The sequence below is a fragment of the Oreochromis aureus genome, linkage group 12 (assembly GCF_013358895.1).
Source record: "Oreochromis aureus strain Israel breed Guangdong linkage group 12, ZZ_aureus, whole genome shotgun sequence".
Classification (NCBI taxonomy): Eukaryota; Metazoa; Chordata; class Actinopteri; order Cichliformes; family Cichlidae; genus Oreochromis; species Oreochromis aureus.
In genome coordinates, this window is record NC_052953.1 from 33,568,220 (window position 1) to 33,587,682 (window position 19,463).

At 38.9% G+C, this 19,463-nt stretch overlaps 1 protein-coding gene across 1 annotated transcript in view; it reads right to left on the reverse strand.

Moving 5' to 3' along the window:
• unc5db (unc-5 netrin receptor Db) overlaps window positions 1–19,463 on the reverse strand; it is a 274,738-nt gene that overhangs the window by 89,229 nt on the left and 166,046 nt on the right. The window contains exons 7-8 of the mRNA XM_039620435.1: window positions 7,293–7,457; window positions 3,642–3,674 (exon numbers count right to left, since the gene is read on the reverse strand). Coding sequence (XP_039476369.1) covers window positions 3,642–3,674; window positions 7,293–7,457 — 198 coding nt within the window. The remainder of the gene's footprint in view (window positions 1–3,641; window positions 3,675–7,292; window positions 7,458–19,463) is intronic.

Consider the following 19,463-nt stretch of genomic DNA (forward strand, 5'->3'; position numbering starts at 1 on the left):
CTACAGTGCTACAGTCAAGTTGATATCAAAAGATTAATGTGGGTCTTCTTACTCCTACCAAAATTTTACTTAAAAAAATATACTCTAACCCACATAGGAAAATTGGTATGGCCTGGATCAGGCCCACACAATGTGCTTACACATGGCCAAACAGGCTAAACAGTGGCATCATTGCCAGACCTGGCGCACATCTGGTTGACATACACCCTGACATGACAGGGGTCATTCAGAAGCGCCAGCTTGATGCCAGATCCGGGGAAGACCTGTTTTCTATGAGCCTGGGCCACATAAACCAAACCACAATCGAGTCAGATATGGCATGCCATCACATAAACAGTGCCAACTATGCCTGGCCCAGCCCATATCTGGATGACATACGTCTTATCATGCCAGAAGTCAGCCAGCAGTGCCGGCTTGACACCAGATCCGGGCCAGACTTGCTTGCTATGTGGGAAGTGTCTTACTAGAAATACAGTTTCATTATTTATTTATTTATGTATTTAAATTGTTTTGGAGTCGTTAAAAATAACTCACAATTGTCATCAGATTTTTCAGATTGTCACTACAAGGCTCCTGCTTGGAACTGCTTGGGCTACATGCATCTTCCTTTAATAATGCTTTACACTTTGACCATGACTTTTTTTAAATGTTTGATTAAAAGTGCCTCTGCATCATATTAAAAGTTTAGTTTAACAAATATGATTTTACTTTGAAAAAGTAGCATCAAGTCATCCATTATCTATAAAATGTGATATAAAAATAACTATATCAACTTCATAATTTACTTTCATCATTTTATATTTAGCCAAATGAATCACAATCAAACAAAGAGTGTAGGGTGGAGAAATCAAAGGTTACCATAACTGGACAAAAATGCACACACACACACACACACACACACACACACACACACACACACACACACACACACACACACACACACACACACACACACACACATACACCAGCACAGATATGGCGACAGCGACCGGGAGCACAGCTGTTGGGCTGTATCCTTTATAAAACAGAATTTGTGAGTTCTATCCTTAGCATAACATAATAATAAAACATAAGTACTTGGACGTTAGCTTTTTTTTTTTTAACTATACACCGCCACTAGAGATGTGCATGACTAGTTGACTACCTGACTAATTGTTGCTGTTATCACTAGTCGGTACCAGACTTACTAATCATCATCAATTGTTAAAATTTTAATTGATGTCCACTGATGCCCGCTAAATGTTATGTAGGCATCTGCCACCAAATGGCGCATCACTGTTGAGAAATGCCATAAATCTGTCCATCTCGGCCTGATCCTTTTGTTTACACTATCAGAACGAGACAGTGATACAAGTGGTGGAAATTAGCAAAATGGTGAGGAGTTCAGTCATTTGGGAGGGGCTCAGAGTAGAGCCGCTACTCCTCCACATTGAAAGGAAACAGCTAAGGCTGTTGCCTTCTGGGTAAAGTTTTCCAACTGGGCATATCCTACTGGGAGGAGGCCCCGGCGTAGACCTGGGACCCGCTGGAGAGATTACATCTATCAGCTAGCCTGGGAAAGCGTTTTCCTCGGAAAAGCTGAAGTAGGTGGCGAGAGGGAGGTCTGAGCTTCCGTGCTGCTGCCCCCATGACTTCAAATAAATGGAAGAAGATAGCTGGATTTATTGTTTTGTTATTTTAGATTTTAACTTTTATTTTGGTGGTTGTCATGAATTTTCAAACAGCCTACATCACTCATAATGCACGACACACTTTTCAGTGTACTTTATTAGTTTTTTGGATGTTAATTTGTCATATTTTAGTAATACATTAACATCTTTTGTAGTAACATTTTTCCATATCATATTCAACGTCGGTTTATTTGAAGTGTTTTTCTTCCTCATTTTTTGGAGTATAACGTGTAATGTTGACACGTTATACATTATACTTGAAAGATATGGAGCTGATCCCAGGTGCTGAACTTGCAGTTTTGTAGCTATTCACTGTAACTGTCAATATGAGGTCCAAAAAGATATCAATACAATCGAAGGAGGCCATCATTACATTGCAAATCAAAAACAGCGCCATCGGAGCGATAGAAAAAACTTTAAACTGGCCAAATAAAAAATCTGGTACATTCCTAAAAAGAATGGATGCATGGACCAGTTCAACAACACTAAAAGCCCCAAAGGACCACAGACAACAACTGCAGCGGCCGTTCTCAGAGTTCCTTCTTTCGTTAACAACAGTTTCTTCAGAGCATCTAACCAAGTAAAGAGGTAGGATTGTCAAAAGCATATCAAAAGTTGGCTACATGAAGAAAAATTTTTGAACAGATGAAACTAAGATTATCTTGTATCAGAATCATGGTAAGAGGACAATGTGAAGAAGGAAAGGAACAGCTTATCACAAACGATTAAATATAGTGGAGGCATGCACGAATGGGCATGTTTGACTGCCAGTGGAACACAGCCATTAGTGTTTATTGATAATGTGATTGCTGATGGACGCAGCATGAATTCTGAAAGGTACAGGGCTATATTCTCTATATATTTGGTGATATTCATTGGTCCTAGATTTAAGGAAGACATTAACTACAAAAGACTTTTATAAAGATTAAAAACAAATCTTTATATTTATCATGCTAGTTTGTCTCAAATTGCTTTTGAGACTCTGAGAATGGGGAACTATGTGTAAAAATGGTGGTAATTACTAAATAGTTTATGTAAAAATTTTCTTAAAGTTTTGTTAAACTTGAGCTGGAATTTTGTACTTGATCTATATCTTTATCTTAGTCTTGACCTTAACTTACTCTGGTTTAAAAACCACCAGGGTGTAGTATATTGGAAAAACTAGAAAGAAAATGTCAGTCAAATACTTACAAACCTAAATTTTGTGACTTTGTGAGAATATGGTGAAAGGAGCAGACCATAATGTTAAACTGTGATATATTACTCTAAAGCTAGTAACAGTGAGAGTGATTAGCCTTGCTGTCTTTAGACCTACGGGTCTATGTCCAATAGCTGTGATGGATATCTCGCAGGAAAGGCAATCAGACCCCATACAGTATAGCCCCATGATTGCTTGCCACATATAAGCTTTATGCACTCCCCATTCAATCATTTAAGCTTTTGTAGTAGGCACAACTTTCATCTTGAAGTGGCAACCTAATGGAGCTACAATAACACCTGACAATCACTTACTTGGACTAACTCTGGCAAGTGATTGAAAGCCACCACAGGAATGCAAGGACAGCACTGTAAATTGCTCAAATTAGCTCATTTGCAATGATTACAACTCATTAATCCTCCACAACATAGCACATGTTCACTTGTCACAACCAATATATCTCATGGCTCAAAGTAGAAACACAGCTGTGATGTCACGGTTGTCATAAAAGTTCAGCACTGAATAATGACATGAATTTGTAATGAGTGTTTGCTGGGTTAACACCAGAGCTGCTTAGATCAAGGTGAACTAAATACTGTAATTCATAATTTGTCCATTTCCAGAGTATATGCTAAGAGAATGCAAAGGACTGTCACTCCTCTAGTTTGCCTATATTATTTCTTGCGCTCAAAATTAAGGGTATATAACATGTCAATGGCAGGTGGGAGGGCAGGGGAGTAGAAGATGAAAGAAATCCACAGTGGAAGACTCACTTTGAGGTTTAACGTCATGTAGCAGCTTTCGATCTGCAAAGACAGAGAGATAGAATGAGACAAAGAGGAGAGAAAGTGGTGATTAAAGTCTGAGCCTCTGTGAAGTGACTATCAAATGTGGTCTCAGATCCAACACCCTGAACAGAGGGAAGCTCTTCTACTGACTGTACTTACAAACGATATATTGGATCTCATAATGGCCTGGAAGGTTTTAATATAGTTATCAAAGCATCACAGATAAAGAAGGTGAGGTATAGATTGCTTAAACTCATCTCTGAGTGAACTAATGATCTCTAATGTTTGAGGACTGAGTCATACTTTTCTACCAGACTACACCGATCACCCATAACATTAAGACCACTGTCTAACTGTCTAAAATGATTATCTTATTGCATTGCAGTGTTCTGTTGCCTTCCCCAAACTGGCAACAACATTCTTTTGGGGGATACAATGTACGAAATGCACGCTGCACCAAAAAAACTGCTCAGAATCCACCGAGAGAACACAAAAGGAGGCCTATGGTAAGACGAGCTTTTGCAGGATGCACTGGAACAAGCCAGGTCCACTCAGGCCTCACTCCCACCAGACCCAAAGGAACTACAACCCAGTGCCAGGCCACACAGAACAACCATAGAGCTGTCTGTAGTCTGGCAGCTCAAACTTGTTTAGGTGTGACAACAGAGGCCTGCACAATTCATGTAGGATTTTAATGTTGTGGCTGATCGGTGTTCACAATACATATTATGGAGGTGAAAGTGACTATTTCAATCTAAAGCAAGTTCGGCTATGGATGAATAAGTGTAAGACTTTTTTTGTTGTAACCAGTATTATCTAAATTAAATTTCATGGAAGAGAGGAGATATACATACACACGCACACACACCCACACACATGCTATATTGCTAAAAGTATTCACTCACTCATCTAAATCATTGAATTCAGTTGTTACAATCGTTTCCATGGCTGCAGGTGTAAAAAAAAATCAAGCACCTAGGCATGCAGGCAGCTTCTACAAACATTTTTAACAGAATGGGTCACTTTACGGAGTGGTACCATAATAGGATGTCACCTATGTAACAAGTCCAGTTTTGAAATGTCCTCACTTCTAACTTTTCCACAGTCAACTGTTAGTGGTACTGGGAATAACAGCAAGTCAACCACAAAGTTTTAGGCCATGTAAAATCACAGAGAGGGGTTGGCGGATGTTGAGGAGCAGATTGAGCATAGGTCGCCAACTTTCTGCAGAGTCAATCACTACAGACCTCACAAACTTCACGTGGCCTCCAGATTAGTTCAAGAGCAGTCAGTAGAGAGCTTCAGAATGCATTTCTATGGCCAAGCTGTTGCATCCAAGACTTGCAACACAAAGTGCAATGCAAAGCTTCAGATGCAGTTGTGTAAAGCACATTGCCACTGGACCCTAGAACAGTAAAGACACATTCTCTAGAGTGAGGAATCACGCTTCTCTGTCAGGCATTCTCATGGATGGTGGTTGCCAGGAGAACAGTACATGTAAGACTGCATTGTGCCAAGTGTAAAGTTTGGTGGAAGGGGGGGATTATGGTCTGGGGTTATTTTTTAGGAACAGCTCCTTAGTTCCAGTGGAAGGAACTGTTAACGCTTCAACATACCAAGATATTTTGGACAATTTCATGCTCCCGACTTTGTGGGAATAGTTGGAGAATGGCTCCTTTCTGTTCCAAGATGACTGCAAACCAGTGCACAAAGCAAGGTCCATAAATGAGTGACTATAATCTGTGAGTCCTGAACGCAAAGCAATAAAACACCTTTAGGATAAATTAGAGCGGATACTGTGAGCCCAGCTTTCTTATCCACTGCACAAACGTGCTTCTGGAAGAATGGTTAAAAATATCCATAAACACACTCCTAAACCTTGTAGAATGCAATTATTTTTTTGTTGTAACTGTGCTTATTGTCAGTAAATCTTATAGAGTTGGAAAGACTTCTTATTTCCGCTAAATGGTGCCACATTTGTAAGGAAAATGCATTTCTGGGTAAAGCAGCAGAGTTGACTATGTGGGTTGTGCCTATGAAAACCTGCCAATCTCTGCCAATGCCAAACAGCTTATTCTGCTACTGACTCTTCTTTTGAAGATGTCAGGGACATTGCGAAATGGGTGTCCTCAGGAGAGTACACCACAAGAAGACTGTTTCCTCACCATCTCATCACTTAGGAAGGAAGTGTAGACAATCTTCCACAGTTTTGCAGTAAAGGTTTGCAGGATGAGATGGAAAAAAGCTCTCTACCCAGACAAGTGGAGGAGGATGGACTGACCTATAGTCTTCACCTCAACCCCATTGAACACTTGTAGGATCAGCTATGTATGTTGTTGATGTCAGAGTGACCAGCACGACTGACATGACTGACTGATGACAAACGCTGGTTGAAAAATGAGATGCTATTCCACAGCTGGTGACCAGCATGAGGAGGAAGTGCCTGGCTATTGTGGTTATGTATGGTTTCTCCACATCCAAAGGAGGCCCCTGCTTGATAAATGAATGAATGATTAAACTGCCAGTATGTCTGGTTTCTTCAGACTTCTTAACAAATCCAATACACAGCACCAAACAAGACTCAATAGCAGAAATAGTTCTTTCGCATTAGCAGAGAGCATTTGGTCACTTATTCATGGGTGCAACCGGCAGACTCAACTCTGCTGCTCAACCCACAAATGCAATTTCCCTACAGTTGTGGCACCAAAAAAACAGGTTTTCCAGTGGTATAATATTTCTTGCCAAGAAAAGTTAGTACAACAAAAGAAAAAATGAAATGTAGCCTACTAAGTTTATATGTATGTTTATATCATGCTTATTTATGCTAGCAGCAAATAGCCACAGTACTTAAAAAACAAAAAAACAAAAAAAAAAATAAAAAGTACTCTGAAAGTTTTTAGTGATGTACTTGCACAAAGAAAAGTTCCTGTATCATAATATGTTTATATAGTCCATTTTACAATGATGCTAACTCACATTTTGGCAATTGTTTTTGGCTACTGTTACAATGGAGCTGCCAAGTTGACTGACAGAAAAAAGCTACACTGTTTTTCAGTGTTAAGATTGAGTGTAAACATTTACAAGCAATCCAAGTCAAGCTGGTATTAATGAATGTATCTCGATTTATCTACTATGTTTCTCCACTATCTGTTTTCAAACATAAAAAAACTGATAAAAGCTAGAGATCTATGGTAGAATGGACCAAATGGACAGAAGTCATGCAATAGTCTGCGTAAAGCTGAATTAGCATTACTTGCACACTTGTGCATAGAAGCAAGGTTTATATTTATTAATTATACTTACAGCTTATTTAACTTGATACTGGCCAGCTCATTTGATTTTTATTCACTTCATACTAAAATAATAATGAAATTTGTATTTCACACATCAAACATTATTTAAAAGTAGTGACTGACTGACTCATGACATGTCAAGAGAGCGGTGTACAGAAGAAAGAGTGGTGACATTATCATGGACTGGGAATCTGTGTCAGTCCACAGTGTGGCTTCTTTTTCAATTCACACCTCCTCTTCAAGCACGCTTGTGATGACTTGCCATGTTATAGTAAGTGTATATATGATAATGTTGGGGAAAAAAATAGAATAATGATGATGACAGTAGAGAGAAAGGCCTTACTCTGGGTACACAGTCCATCTGTGCAGTTCTCAGTGGCCTCACTGTTCCCTTCGCACATTTTGCCTCGGTGTCTGGGTACTGGGGAGTTGCATTCCCGAGTTCGCTGCCTTTCACACTGACTGCTGCACACTGTCCACTGGCTCCACTCATTCCAGCCTCCATCAACTACAATATAGGGATGTATACATCACAGAAGGATTAGCACAAAGGCAAAACAGAAAGACAAAGAATGGCACCAATCCACATCAGTGGTTGACAGTACAAACTTTCAGTGCAATCACCGGTGACAAGTTACAATGTACTTTGATTAATATTAAGATTAGATGTCTTAAGTGATTTCAATAAATGGAATATTTCAAATTAATTGCATATAATGTGCATCCTAATTAAGTTTAATAAATTATACATATATAATATAAACAGTGTACTCATGCCATTTTTGTAGGAGTTTAATTGGTTCACAATAAAAACCTTGTTAAGAAGTGAAGGGTTTCAGTCTATGCTCGGGGGCCATTTCTTTGAAACTGTAAGAGTCAAATAATGCAGTAACATTAATGGAATCAAAATGAGGCTGCATAATAAAATTGTTCCTGGAGTTCCTGAAACAGCCTAATTATCATTAGAAAAAAGACGGCTAAAAAACACTGTTATACAGGCTCAATCAAAGGACTTCTAAATGCTGAAGAACTCAAGGGACTTTCATAAAGAGTACTTTTTGACAGTTCACAGTTTATGCAGGCTTATGATGCTTTAACCTGATGTCCACTTACGAGGACATTATACTGCTACTGTTCTATCATAATTTTTAATGAATATCCTCATTTGTGGCTCTCATTTTTCTTAAAAACAAAAATAAGGTAAAAAAAAAAATCTGGTAATTCTTTGTTTTTACATTCATTGGGCCCCAATATCCCCAAATATCAAAGAGAAATTAAAAATGTATGTTGTGGAAGAGTTCAGGTCTTAGGAGGTTAAACTGATTTTTTTTAAGCATTAAAACCACTTACAGCTAAACTTTAAAATTGATCATCTTATTACATTCCAATGTTCTGTTGTCTCCCCATACAGGCAACAGCACTCCCTTGGCAGGGCAATGTACCGCACAACAGCAAAAAAAATCTGTTCTGAATCAGCCAGCAGAATACAACAAGCCCACAGTAAGATGAGCATTTGCAGCATTTAAATGAATAGGTCACAATAATAAATACAGATACAGCTTTAGATTTTTATAGGTTTTTATTAAAGTATGGTATAATAATATAGTATAATAGGTTTCTTGCCATAGCACCATTAGATACTTTATGACATTATTTTTATAATCTCAGGTATAGAGGAGCAGCAGCAGAAAACAGCTGCTTATTCTACATATTTTTAGAATTCTTCTTCATTTTAATTACTTACTAGTTACTGTTAGCAACTAGTTACTGGGCCACTGAGGGCATGTGTCCTTAACTGACAAATCAATGTGTATTACCAGAAAGCTAGGATTTCACTTGGGACATACTATCAATACTGTATTTATTAAAATATAGATTCAATTTTTTGTTTGTTCGTCTCAAAAAGGGGCAAACGGATTGATTCAGTCCTATTTGTTGAGGACTCACTACTATGTTCCTGGCCAAATTGCCACCCAACTCTGTTCAATCTGATTAATCAGAAGGGGAACATAAGTATTCCTACCTGTTTTCCTCTAGAGTGCAGTTTCCTAAAAATATGTTTCTGAAGAAATAAGCTACATTCTCAATGACATTGTTTGATTTAAAACAAGTGTCTTAAATACATTTGACAGTACTAAACAATATTTGCAATTTATGTGTTGGTTTATTAGTTCTATTGATGATCATAACTTCTTATTTTTGATAAATATTTATTTTTTCAGAAAGTAGAGTCCATGTTATGGACTCTTTGAGGTCTCTGCTCAGTAAAATAAATGATAGTAGATAAATATAGTCTGCTATAAACAAAATAGGAAGTGACACATCCCTCGCCTGCCATCAAGCTCATCTTGTCTCTAATTTGGAAAGAAAGCATGTTGAACTAAATGTCCATCTTTCTTTAAGATAAAGACTAATTTTCCCTTCGGTGAAATATACATAAATTTAAAATGTACATGTTTCTACAGCAAGCTCAACTACGCACATGGAGTCAGTATGATGCACAAATACACAAGTGCTGGTCTGTTGGTACAGCTTGAGAGAGACACTTTCTCCCCATTAACCCCTAGGCCTGTTTATATAATGGAGTTTCATGCAAGGCTATGAAACCAAGACAGCCTGGTGCATGCTAATAGATGAGATTCTTCCACCATGCTCTGTCATCTGATCAAGGAAGGCCTCATCATGCTTAGCTTAACAAATACAGGGAGACCATATGGCGCCTGAAGATTTTTTGGCAGCAGCGGCGATACCCATAATACAGTCTTGTGGGCGATGAAGAAGGTAATTTTCCTTTGTGAAGTTCCATGGGCCCTACCTACACACTGTAATTGTTTGTGGGTTTTTCTCACCTACTTGTAATGCAAACGAGGTGTTTGTATGTTGGGGAGAGAATGCTGAGTGCTTCTGAGTTTGACCACAAACACTAGTCACTGTTTGCGTATTGTTTCCCCTATGACTTTTTGCTCTGATTCTGTTGAATGAGCTCATTTGCCAACTGGTAAACAATAGAGAGAGTTTAACAAACTGTACCACTTGCAACATTTTCGCTTCATAACATACCCTTTCTGGTAATTTTATGTTGTTTTTCTGCAATGTCTAGTTTCTTAAATTGGCTAGATACAAATTCTAATTAATTTTCTTTCGGCGACATTTTTAGAGCATACGTGCCCTTTGCTTTTTCAGTTTTACCAGATCTTCTGGTTGAACTTAATTACAAACACAACACAACATTTTCTTTCATTAAAAACAGGCTTCTGTGTTTATCAGAAGCAAGCAACTTTTGAAGGTTTTATGAACCAGCAGTAGATTTAGCTTCTATCATATTACAAAAACAGACAATATATAATGCATTGATGTATAAATATTTTGTGCTCAGTATCTTGGATTCAAAACCCTGCAGTGGCAGCAGACTTTCAAAGCACATTTGAAGAGAGATAATTTCTTAAATTTCTTTTATTTTACAGTCACACTAGGGAAAACAGTGGCTGGAATAACCAAAATGACTGTGACTGTATGAATTTCAGATCTCATTGCCTTAGAAATGATTGCTTTAAAGACATAGACCCGGTCTATGACTACTCGTCTAAAAAAAACGGGATAAGAGGGAGTCAGTAGACTATGATGTAGTTGCTGAAGGATTGCAACTTGTGCAAAATGAGACGGCACTCAGTAAACGTACTTTTAAACAGAAATCTAACCAGAATGCAACCAGCTGAGATGACTCCCCTACTAGAGAGACAATCACTGACAAGTTGGGCTCATTAGAAAAGTACAGATTGATTGCAGTGTGTTGGCAGTCTTTCTGTCTTTTTAAATTAGCAACTAACCAGGCAACCTTCGTGATCAGTTTGCGATCAAAAGTGGTTGTCGAGAGGCCGAGGGTGCTGCAAGGTCAACTGCTGGTTGACAGTAAAAACTTTCAGTGCAATCGCCAGGCAACAACAAATTCTGACTACTTGTAGTGGCTCTTGTGGTCCTCCATAGTAGTGAGGGTGCTGTCCTATTTTCACTCTGGTGTGTACCAAAGTATTAGCATCACTGGCTTCACTTTTCAGATTTTTTTATAATACAGAGGAAAAAGAGAGAAAAAGGCATGTATGTAACACTGTCTGACATTTAAGAAATAACAGTCACTGCTTGTGCCCGTTACAAGATAAGCTCACAAATTGCTGGTTTTCTGCTTAGTCTGTGACGGATGTGAAAATTATACTCATGCAACACTACACTTGTCTGGGCCAAGAAGTGATGTGTCAGACATCTTCTGCTAAATAATACAGTAATGTACTAAGTGTTTACTTTGTTAGCAGCAAGTACTTAATGTTCCCTAATATTGGCTAACTATGAAAATTTGCAGGACACACCAAACCCAATGAGACCCAGGAGTGATTGTATAAAAACATGCAAGGGGATATTCTAATGACTTATAAATTTATCTTGTAACTTAGAGCTAAATAGTGGTTTATATTTCTTTGAAATCATAAGGTTTTGCTTTAATTTGATAAATGTCACTGGCAAAAAGGGAATTAATTCTGATTTCATGTTCTTTTTCTTCCCTATTAACATAATGATGCCATAGAGATTATATTGTGCCGACTTTCACATAAATGCATAATTACAGTAATTTGTGTGGACAAATTCAGCAGTTTACAGCTCAATTTGTTGTGTGTCTCTTTGCCTCACATGGCTAGTGTCTTTTCTAACTTGGAGGCTTTTTGAGTTGTCCTTGCTGGGCAACAGCTTCCCAGGTACAATGTTCAGAGCATTCTGGTATTACAGCCATCTCCACAGTGCAGTTGGGGTCTGTCTTTGGGGATTTTATTCCCAGATCAACTTTTCTTCAGAGGAGAGCCTAGGGGATCCAGATACTCTCTATTCACACCATGTAACCACGCATGTGTGTCTTTTTAGCTGGGTGTACATGCGCATTATTTCTAGGATTGTGATGTTTGGCACTTTGTCCTATCAGATAATGTTCTGGATGAACGGGAGGTAGCACATGTGGAAGGTGTTGAAATTATTTGTTTTTATCCAGTACAGAACATTTCAGGGCCCTCTGGTTTAGAGGAAGTGCATGGATAGAATATTCAGGCAGAGGCACTGGTATGAAGAGAATGGGAGAGTTAATTCCAGTTTGTATTGTATATGTATTATTATTGGGGTCTTTTTGGACTTCTTTCAAGTTTCAGCAGCCCTATTGTTAGCAGGGTTAGCATTATAAGCTGTACTTCATCCTCAACCTTTTTCAGGTAACTTATGGTAATGTATAAAGACACTGCAAGTTGTATATTTATATTATTGTTATTTTGATTTTTTAAATTTATTTTAATTTTACACTTCCAAAATAAACATCAGAAATTATAAGGCAGGTTTTCCTTAAAGAAATGCTCTCCCAAAAGATATACAATATATATCGCCAACAGTTATGGTGATTAGAGATTGACAAGGTACAACACAAACTCTATGGGAAGGGGTAGCCAAGACATCAGGTCAGAGGGGAGATACTGTCATCCCCACCCTCAGAGACTGGGTACACAAGCACTGAGAAAAATGCCTGCATTGAAGGCACTGAATTCAAGAGTAGATGAAGATCATAGGTAAATCAGAAACCTGGACCCTTCATTGCCAATTGTCAAGTAGACTATCCTCTGAAAGTTTACAGAAAGATATGAATGCAGCATTACGGACAATCCCTATTGGGACCATCAATGAAACCAACCAGTTGATCTATACAACAGGAACAGAGATCATTGAGATCTGTGGCTTCAAGATGAACATTCACAAGGATCAGTACCCTCCATTGAGAAGGCAGCATGAAGGGATGTTAGCCAACTATTGGAACCTCAGAAAGGTGGTCCAGGTGGTGCAAGACCTGTGCACCACCTGGAGTGACTAAAAGAAGGCCTGTGACTCAGTGCCTCACACATTGATCCTAGAATGCTTGGAACAATACAAGGTCAACATGAGAAACTGACAGGTCATCATCAGAAATTTGATAGGGATGTGGTGAACAACACAACTTCAAACCAGGTCACAAGTGGTATCAAGTGTGGGATTTAACAAGTAGATGTTCTGTCCACACTGTTCTGTATAGACCTGAACCCTTCAGCAAGGTCATTAACAATACTGCTACTATATGGCATGTATGATAGACAGATAGAAGTGGGTGATATTGAGAAGCCCTACCAATGGCTGGACAAACCTGGACTGAAAGAAAACACATAGGTGGTAATTATGACAACCCAAGAACAAACTCTAAGTACAAGATCATTAGACGCTGGGGTCTACCTCCCCAGATGCAGACTGTGCAAAGATGTCACTGAGACAATACAGCACATAATAGCAGGGTGCAAGATGCTGACAGCCAGAGTGCACATGGGACACCATAACCAAGTGGCTGGCATAGTATATTAGAACATCTGTGCAGAGTATGGGCTGGAAGTCCTGAGGTCAAAATGGGATATGGCTGGGCCAATATTCCGTGGGAATTCCAGATACAGACGGACAAACTGGTGATGGCTGACAGCGGTCAGCCATAGTGGTAGACAAGCAGAGGAAGAAGGCCGTAGTGATAGATGGTGTTAGACCAAGCGATAGCAACATCAGGAAAAAGGAATACAAGAAGCTTGAGAAATACCAAGTGCTGGGAGAGGAGCTAAAGAATATATGGAGGGTGAAAGCAACAGCTGTCCAAGTAAGTAAACATAGCACCCGAGGCTGCGACCCCCAAACTGGGTGAGTGACTCCAGCACATTCCAGGAATGCCATGCAAGATTTCTGTCCATAAGAGAGCATTACTAGAAACAGCAAAGATACTATGCAGGGTCCTCAAGATATCTAGTCCAGACTTCCCAGACATCTAGTCGAGGACCCGCGCTTGAAAGATAAAGATAGCCTGCAGGGCGAGTGGAAAGTATTATTTTTTTCCATTGTTACATTTATATATTTTTTGTTGATAAGTGTTTAAAAACAATAAAGTTTTTAACATCTGACTATGACACTGTGGTATAATAAAGACATTAAACAAGGATAAATTACCCATACATGCCTGTGCCATACATGAGCGATGTGAAAGCAGCATCCACTCTGGTATGACTGTTTTTGGAGGGTGAGTTTGTGCATTGCAGTGCAGAATTTCTATTAACTTAACTTTAAAAAGCAGTTTTTTCCAAATGGAAACAGGGGCTTCATTTCTGTGTATTTTCTCTTCCCTTTGCCATCTACCTTGGCTATCTGCCTCATCATGCTGCAGCAACTATCCTTGTGCATTCAGACCATCATTGAGGCAATGCTCTGGGGTGCCCTGTCAAAACTGGACGGACTTGTCAATCAGCAACTCAAGACAGGTTCCCAGGGTCTTCTGCTTCACTCAAGTCTGTTTTTTCTACGCAAAGACTTGGTTCAACCCTGATAACAGGGCAAAATGAACTTCAACCATCATGTCGGGGCTCCAGGCCATGGTAGCGGCACAGGCCTGATTATCTCTGCTGAGGAGGGAGATTTTCTTTCCTCCACTTTTGAACTTAATTATTTTTCCCCGTAAACTCCATGCTGTTAAAACAACCCACCGTTCTCTCCATCTCTTAAAGGCTGCATTTAAGGCTGACAGCTTTAACTGGCAGCAAGAGGCAGGAAGTTGGAAACATCAAAACACACACATCAGCCATTGTCCAAAAAGCCCAATTTTTGTTTCATCCCGCAAGGCAGAAAGTAAACTCTGAAAGCCAGACCTTAAAAAACTGAGACAGAGCCACTATTATTGATTAGTAACACCATCAGGTTTCTCCTGCACTAAAATGCAAAGTTTTACTTGAACTTTGATCCGATCAGTGTAGCTGGGGCAGAGAATCGTGGGTTTGAAAAAAGTCTGCTTGCATACTGTGTACTGATTTTTTTAGGATATTGAAAAAATGAAAAAAATGTATTGGGACACAATAACTATGTCTCTGGGATATTAAATAATATGATCATTGAATTAAGCTACTTCTAATATAGATGTAGCTTAATTTGAATAGTTGAGTGTTAGGCCTGGTGAGACAGTGATATGAAAAAAATGGTGCCATTTGTTGTGTCTTCTGCCTTTTTCGTTGCACTCTCGGATTTATTTCTATCCGCCTCAACTGCTGAAAGCCATTGATGGTAATGATGGGATCCAGAGTGTTTACACATAGCCTTGTCTGTGAGAAACACATAACACCTCATTCACTAAAACTGTTACTTTATTTTCCAGCAAGAAAGAGACATATGACTTAAATCCCCTCCACAGGGCATGTTGCAGGGCAAACTGTAGCTCCGCTGAAAGAAGAGGTAATAATCTGGCAGAACACTCTACAGTCATCATATCCAGTAATGCAATAGCTCAAAAAAGTCACCAACAATAACTGCATGCTATTTTCAAATGGCAAAAAGTTCATATCTAATCTTTCTAAGAACAGAACAGCTTGAAGTGCAGAAATTGAAAAGGTGACAACATACATATAAGAATTTAGGTGTTGGATCAGAATTTATCATTTAAAATCTGTTTTGTTCCAACTTTTCATTATGCAGCCAAGCCCCATTGTTTCAAACTGAAAATTGTTTCTATCTATCTATATTCTTATTTAATGATTTTTCAATATATGATCAAATATATGAAGCAAGAAGCATGGAATTATGTAGCAAATAAAAAAATCGATAAATAACTCTAAATATATCTTATATTTTTGATTCCTGAAAGTAGCCACCCTTTGCTCAGGTGTTGTCAGGGTTCAGTTGTGGAATTTCTTGCCTTCGTAGTGGGATTGGGACTATCGGTTGTGTTCTGCAGAAGTCAGGTTGGTACACAGCTGACAGCCCTATTTGACAACTGTTAGAAATCATATTATGGCAAGAACCAATCAGCTAAGTAAAGAGAAACAACATTCCATCATTACTTTAAGAATTGACGGTGAGTTAGTCCGGAATATTGCTAAAACTTTGAATGTGTCCTCAAGTGCAGTCGCAAAAACCATCATGGGCTACGATGAAACTGGGTCACATGAGGACCGCCCCAGGAAAGGAAGACCAAAGTATGGTCAAACTACTAAGGAAAAGCAACAAGCAGAAGAGATCTGTTTGGACCAAGAAACACAAGGACTGGACATTAAACCAGTGGAAATCTGTGCTTTGGTCTGAAGAGTCCAAATTTGAGATCTTTGGTTCCACTCTCCATGTCTTTGTGCGATGCAGAAAAGGTGAACAGATGGTCTCTACGTGCATAGTTGCCACAATGAAGCATGGAGGAGGAGGTGTCATGTTGTTGGGGTGCTTTGCTGGTGACACTGTTGGGGAATTTTTCCAAATTGAAGGCACACTGAACCAGCATGGCTACCACAGCATCCTGCAGCAACATGCCATCCCATCCGGTTTGCATTTACCATAATTTATTTTTCACCAGGACAATGATCCCAAACACACCTCAAGGCTGTGTAAGGGCTATCAAGAAGAAGAGTGATGGAGTGCCTCCACAGTCACCTGACCTAAACCCAATGGAGATGGTTTGGGATGAGATGGACCTCAAAGTGAAGGCAAAAGGGCCAACAAGTGCTCAGCATCTCTGGGAACACCTTCAAAATTGTATGGAGACTTGTAGATGTAGTTAAAAAGAAGCGCTGCAGGTGATGCACTGCAGAAACCACAAAAAGCCCATCATCAAAGTAAACTGCATTCTTAGGAATCTACTGTAGTAGAATATTTATTCATTCATCCATCCATCCATTCGCTCCCGCTTATCCTTTTCAGGGTTGTGGAGGGTGCTGGAGCCTATCCCAGCTGTCATAGGGCGAGAGGCGGGGTACACCCTGGACAGGTCGCCAGTCTGTCGCAGGGCTAACACACAGAGACAGACAATCATTCACATTCGCATTCACTCCCGCATTCACACCTATGGGCAATTTAGACTAATCAATTAACCTATCCCCACGAACTGCATGTCTCCAGGTACTCCGGCTTCCTCCCACAGTCCAAAATATTTATTCATTACTTTTAAAAACTGACAGCACTGTGCTGATGATATTATTATGACATTTCATCTTCCCTTCTGGCCAGGTCACTTTGGTTTCTCTTTGCGCTATGTCAAACACTTTGATGAAAGGTTTCTGATTATACTTTATGATTTGTGCCATTAATAACATTTCATTACATGTCCCAGATTAAAAACAACTAATTGGTTTTTCCCTCAACATATTTTACATACTAATGAGTATTCATCCGGACTAATTCTCTCTGCTTGACTTCTGCCCCTTCTCCTTCTTCTTCCTCTGTTTGATCCTTCTCTGGTGTTGCCATTAAACTGGACCAAACTTTCGTTCCCCATCTGTCCACTGGTAGTCTGAAGCTTCCCAGACAAAACTCTCATGGCATATACCTGTAACTGAATTGAAAATGAATGTGATGATGTGAAAAACTGCTGCTAGAGCAGCTTTAAATGATAAATTTATTCTGAAATCTAGTTATATCTGTCTTCTCTGATTTTCAGGAACATTTTCCTGCCTATATTTCTGCATATGTTATTAGTCTGGCATCTTCCAAGCCAACCCTAAATTTATATTTCCACACCACAGGTTGACCAAATTAGGAAAACTCCAAAACACTTGAACATACTTTGTTAATGAACTGCTTTTAGCACATTAAAAGCAAAAGCACACACCTGAGTAATTTGCACTGCTGCACAATGAAGGATTACCAAAATGTGCAAAACAATTACAGCAGCCTACTCCCTTTGTCTTCTTTACTTTGCTCATCTTTTTTCACTTATACATCAGACTTGAACTATGATGACCAGTGACTGACATCAGTTTGTGATGACCAATCTGTGAGTGTGGGTTTTATGTGTGGAATTACAGAAGAAAGTTTGAACGGAGTTTTCACCTAGTGCCATTCAATTAGGCTACAAAAGAAGTTCATTTACAACTTCTTCAATTGTTTCTGTTTTGTTTTTAACTCCCCCAAACTTCTCCCCCAAAACATCTTCCCTCTTATGCAGAAATAACTGGGCCTGTCAGGATGTAGAGATCAAACATATCTCATTTTGTCACGCTGATTTTAAATGTCAAAGATTTGAGCATTTGCGCATATCTGTCATACATGCATATAAATAATCTCGCTAACAATGTACAGAGCTAAAGGCCAACTATATATGCTTGAACAAACCTGTCACTTAAAAATGACTATGGAATGAGAAATTCATACATTTGCACTGGCAAATTAGCAAGAAATTGCCATTTTTATCATCATAAGAAGGAAATATTTGCCCAGCAACTCTCTCAGTGCTAATGCACAATACTGTTTGTGAACTCATTGGCATAACAATTTGATTTAAAAGTTGGATTTAAGCACATTTAAGGCAGTGATTATAATGCATTTCCTCCAAATTGTACTTTTTGAAGCATGCAAATATATTTTTAGGTGTTAGTGTCTCTGTAGCAAATAAAAATGTTATGTAAGGATATTATCTCTCTTCTCTCAGCAGAGGTAATGGACATTACTCCATCATCCATGACTTTTTTCTTTCTCTCTCTATATATATACACATATATACAAATCTGATCATTTGTCAACACCTAACACTTAAAATGTTTAATTCATTTAATGGCTAAATCCAAGAAGGTCAGTCAGTCATCCCCCAGTTTAGTCCAGACTGATATATCCACTTCAGTACTGATTCTCTGACATTAATTTGTTTGGTTATTACTAAACACCTGAGAAGCATGACATTTCCATCAGCCTCGGGTTTGTATTCAGTGCTATTCAACAAATATAAATTCAGTTAATTCAGCTTGCATGCAACTGATGCAGCAGAGCTGATTACTCTATTTTCCTTTATTGTTAATGTCATCTGACAATGCGATATATTGACAGTGTTTCATGTGTACTATATTTTTCTGTAGCTTTGAATCATATCAGTCTTTACATTTAAATATACTATAGTATAAATATAGTATGAGTCAAAGCTCTCACAGTTTAAAGCTTTGCCAACTTTCTTTTTTCCTTCATTCTCATACTCTTATGCCAAATATGTGGAAATCCAGTATTTTATGAGGAAAAAATAGTATTGATTAAGTTGTTTTTTTTTTTTAGTCTGATCAGATTTGTTCCATGTTTCACCACCAACACCAGTCCTAGACACCAGAGCACAGAAACTACAGTTTATGGCCACGAGTTGCTGGGGGTGTGCAGACCTGTTGGAGGCGGAGATTATTCAGTGGAGGTAGCCTAAAGAACATATTTCCACATATTTTTGTGTAGTTTAAACACCTGCAGCCTCATAAGATCCACATCGTGTGCATCTCCAAAGTAAAGGAGTTACGCACATTTAAACATGCAACACAACAGCGGCTGCTTGTATATTTACTTAATAATCTATTACTGGTACACTGCAATCTAGCTGTAGCTGTCACACACACACACACACACACACACACACACACACACACACACACACACACACACAGTCACCTTTTTACTGATATGTTCTCGGATTCAGAAGTCCCGTTTTTCA